General features: G+C 31.2%; 1 protein-coding gene across 1 annotated transcript in view; it reads right to left on the bottom strand.

Annotated features, from left to right (window-relative positions):
• Positions 1–3,906, bottom strand: part of LOC107455404 (U1-hexatoxin-Iw1c) — a gene marked incomplete at its 5' end in the record, with an annotated part of 13,086 nt that overhangs the window by 1,342 nt on the left and 7,838 nt on the right. The window contains 1 exon segment of the mRNA XM_016072959.3: positions 3,536–3,654. Within this exon segment, the coding sequence (XP_015928445.1) occupies positions 3,536–3,654 (119 nt within the window).

Raw genomic sequence — 3,906 nt, 5'->3', positions numbered from 1 at the left:
TATATATATATATATATACTTTGGAAACAACCGTCTGCACTCTCCTGTCGGTTGAAACAAAAAGCACTGAAAGCGTTGATCTCTTTCTGCTTATTCAATTGTTCCGGAATCTTGTAAAATACATCAACTGGATTTACGTCATAATGAGGAATCTTGTAAGCTTAGAAAGGATTTCCAAAAATCGCGACTAATTGGTCCCTTAATATTATTTGCTTTGGTAACTGTAGATAAACTCCCTTATTTATAGAGGAATAATTTCGTGACGTTGTCGAGAAAAAAAAATGAAATTTTGAATATTCTATTTTATATTTAAAGAAAATGTTTCAAAGTAATTGGGTAACATGTCTAAATTTTAGAGTACTTTTAACCTTACGTTTAAATATTTTAGTTAAAGCAATTTTAAAAATTAAGGAAATAAAGTTTTATGTTTCGTTTTTAACCCTTAGAAACAGGAAGACCAGCGAAAGAGAGCCCAATTCCAAAATTAGGTAATTCTGAAACAATTCAAAGGTGTAGATACATTAATGATCTGTGCAAGCTGCATAGAGAGGCAGCGGCATCAACAATTAAAATAAACCACATTAAAATTGTTTGACACATCTGCGAATTTAACTTATCCTCTTTTACTATCAGAGACTTCATTTTCTAACTAATTAGTACACAAGTTAGAGACAGGCCTAGACAAAGAACTTGTTCACACTTGCACACGATTCACGCATTTCTAATCTTCATCCAAATCTGTGAATTTTTAGCTGAAAAACATATTTCACTAATCAAGTTCTCATTCTCACTGGACTTTGATCGGAGGTGCGATTCAGTGAGAATGAGACTAAAGGTGGGTTGGCTGCATGGAGAATGACTTTATAACACAGAGAATGACCATCTAGCAAAGGTTGGCTAAGTGGTGAACAGATTGTAAAAAGATTATAAATTAACTTTTTGGCCCACAAAGAGCTGTCGTATCAATTCGAAAGAGAATTTAGTTTTTTAAGAAAAGTTTTCAGACTATTCCAACAGTTGGCTGCAAAGAATTCTAGTAATAATTCCGTTTCATTCCGATTTTTTCTGGTACGTACAGACCAATATTTAGAAAATTTGTATTTATTTTTACTGATCTGTGCAGCATACACCATTGTCAGCTGGCAACTTCTGCTTAAGTTATAGTCTCATTACAGTGTACTGCACCATTAGTTAAAACTCTTAAAAGAATTCCGAAAATTGTGTCTAAAACTTTACATCTTTCACTATACTAAAAGAAAACACAAATATTTTTAATTCTAAATAGAAAAAACTTCTTTGAAACTTCTTTTGTTACGTATTTCTTTCTCTTGACTTCTTTCTTTTTATTCTCCATCTGCGCATTGTAATAGAGGGCGTTGTTTTCTTTAGTTTTTAGTGTTTTCTTTTCATTCGACTTGCTTGTGGAATCGATGTTTGACCTGTGACTAAGTGAGTTTTTATTTTTCTGATGATTTTGTTTGAGTTTCTTTTCTTAATTTACTATTTGTATTTCATGTTTTTTCCTGGACTTCTATACAAAACCATCGGGGTACTCAGGGAGTTAATTTAAGCATTTGTTTCTCCCTCAATTAGCTATGGCTACCTAGGCCGGTACTCCCTGAAGACGTCGGCTTCGGTGGTCATATTTTTATTTTTATTTCCTTCGTTTCCTTTATTTTTTGCATTTTTCACTTCACTATTTATTTCATTTTTTGATCACCTCTTATTTCATTTTTTGATCTTCAGTTATTTGAGAATTTTCCAATAATCTTTTGCATCTTTTTACTTCATTTATTTTTTATGCAAAAAAAATAAATTTTAAAATAACCATTGTTAAGCAACTTTAAAGCATTAAAGGTAAGAAATAAATTAATAGTTCGTAATGTAATGAAAAAAATCCACCTTAATCTGAAGGTACTTTTACATCAGTAAATAAAAATTTAGCAGAAACAAAATTTCCGTAGTTGTTATAAGAAACCAGTTTTACAAGTGAAATAAGTTTAATACTACCAAGGGTGATTCTCAGCTCAATATCAGAACCTGGTAAAATCATTCCCTCCTGGATGGCTCGACAGCCCAGGGTGATCCTTAACTTTTTCAAAGAGCCTTTTCCAGGCAAGTTTTCTTCCCTTTAATGTTTTCAAATTCCTGGTCCTCCAGACTATAGGAGGTCTTTATTAAGCACGTCAATCTATCTTAGGTGTCCTTTCTCCGCTCTTCAATTAAATGAAAAACGATTTTTTTTTTCTTTATTTATTTATTTTTTTAAGTGCTGCTTTTTTCCTAACAACGTAGCCTGCCTTTCTTATTTGCTGTCATTTAATGTCAGGTTTATTGTATGAACGATAGAGTTCCAAATTTGATCTTCTTAAACGCGTACATTTTTTTTAAAATTCCATCAGAGAAATAACTCTTAAAATCTTTCTTTCAAAGATACCATTCATGTTCTTATCAGACAGAGACATAAACCTAGTTTCACAAGTATTTATTAAAACAGGCCTTATAAGACTCTTATACAATAAAACAATTATTTTTCTGTTGATTACTTTCCATTTCAGGTATTTTCCGATTCCATTAAAACATCTGTTGGTGATAGTAATTCTCTTTTGAATTTCAGTTTTAATATCATTTCTGTTGTTTACTTCAAAACGTAAATCCAGAACCAGTTAACAACCTCAAAATTTTACTCTCCAATTTTTCAATTTCTTATTATAACAAGATTTTGCGAAGGCATGTATTTGGTTTTATTTGTGTGAATTCTTAAGCAAATGCTGATAGCCTATTTCTCTAAAGATAAGAAAATTTGTCTAAGTGCTGTGGTTGATTGGGCAATAATATCTATGTTACCTGTAAAAGCTAATTACTGTACTGATTTCTTAAAGATGTTTCTTCTTATATTGATGCTTTACATTTTTACCTATTAAAGTATCTAACAGTAAGCAAACAAAAAAATATTTTTTCCTGTAACTTTTTTGCAGCATCTCCCCTTTTTAATAGATGTCATCTCGAAATAAATTACTATCTTCATTTTATTTATTTAAAATTTTGCAGTTTTATTTCTTTATTATTATTACACTGTGTCGTCAGTGAATTCGTTCAGCAGCATTGAGTCAAAATTAGCACGATTTTGTCTACTGAAAAGGGTGATTTTTTTCTTCAAAACAACACCATATTTAATATGGAAAAAGTGAGTAAGGAGGTAATCAGGGTTCATCAGGAATCAGCACAAAAGTTTTATATCATCCTTCTTTGAAATCAACCACATACCATTTCATTTGACAATCACCTGGCTTCAGCCACGCTTAAAAATTTAAGTAAATGACAATTCCTATCATATTAGGCAGGTTTTATAAAAGATTTAGGTTCTAAAAACGAGAATCTGCAAATACAAAATTATGCGACTATATTTTACGAAATAAAATGCGATGGCACGAAATAACCTACTTTTAATTTCTCACTCAAAAACGCCTCTTGAATATTTTCGGATGCATAATAAATTATAAAGTAACATCAGTAACATCCATGTAATACTTACAAAAGGAATGTCTTTGACTTCTGTGGGCTCACAAGACAAACCATTACCGCAAGGGCAGAACAAAATGTATTTCTCTCCGTGGAATGGCAACCTGTCATCTTCAACGCTGCATCGGTCACCTAAACACATTAGAAACAAATAAAAATATTTCTTTTAAGTATTGCAAATCACAAGCATAAAAAAATAAGAGAGAAATAGCTTCTAAACAGACTTTAAAACCCGCATAAATACTTTTCAACAAAAATCAAGTACAAGCGCAAAGCCTTTGACGTCACGGCTTGAATGACATCTTCGCATTTGTTTATGTTTATTTTTTGCGAAATTTGTGCTATCATTTCCGAATTTGTATAAAATATTTTAACATCGTAATA

The sequence above is a fragment of the Parasteatoda tepidariorum genome, chromosome 7 (assembly GCF_043381705.1).
Source record: "Parasteatoda tepidariorum isolate YZ-2023 chromosome 7, CAS_Ptep_4.0, whole genome shotgun sequence".
In the NCBI taxonomy this organism is placed as follows: domain Eukaryota; kingdom Metazoa; phylum Arthropoda; class Arachnida; order Araneae; family Theridiidae; genus Parasteatoda; species Parasteatoda tepidariorum.
This window is presented reverse-complemented; position numbering and strand designations above follow the sequence as displayed.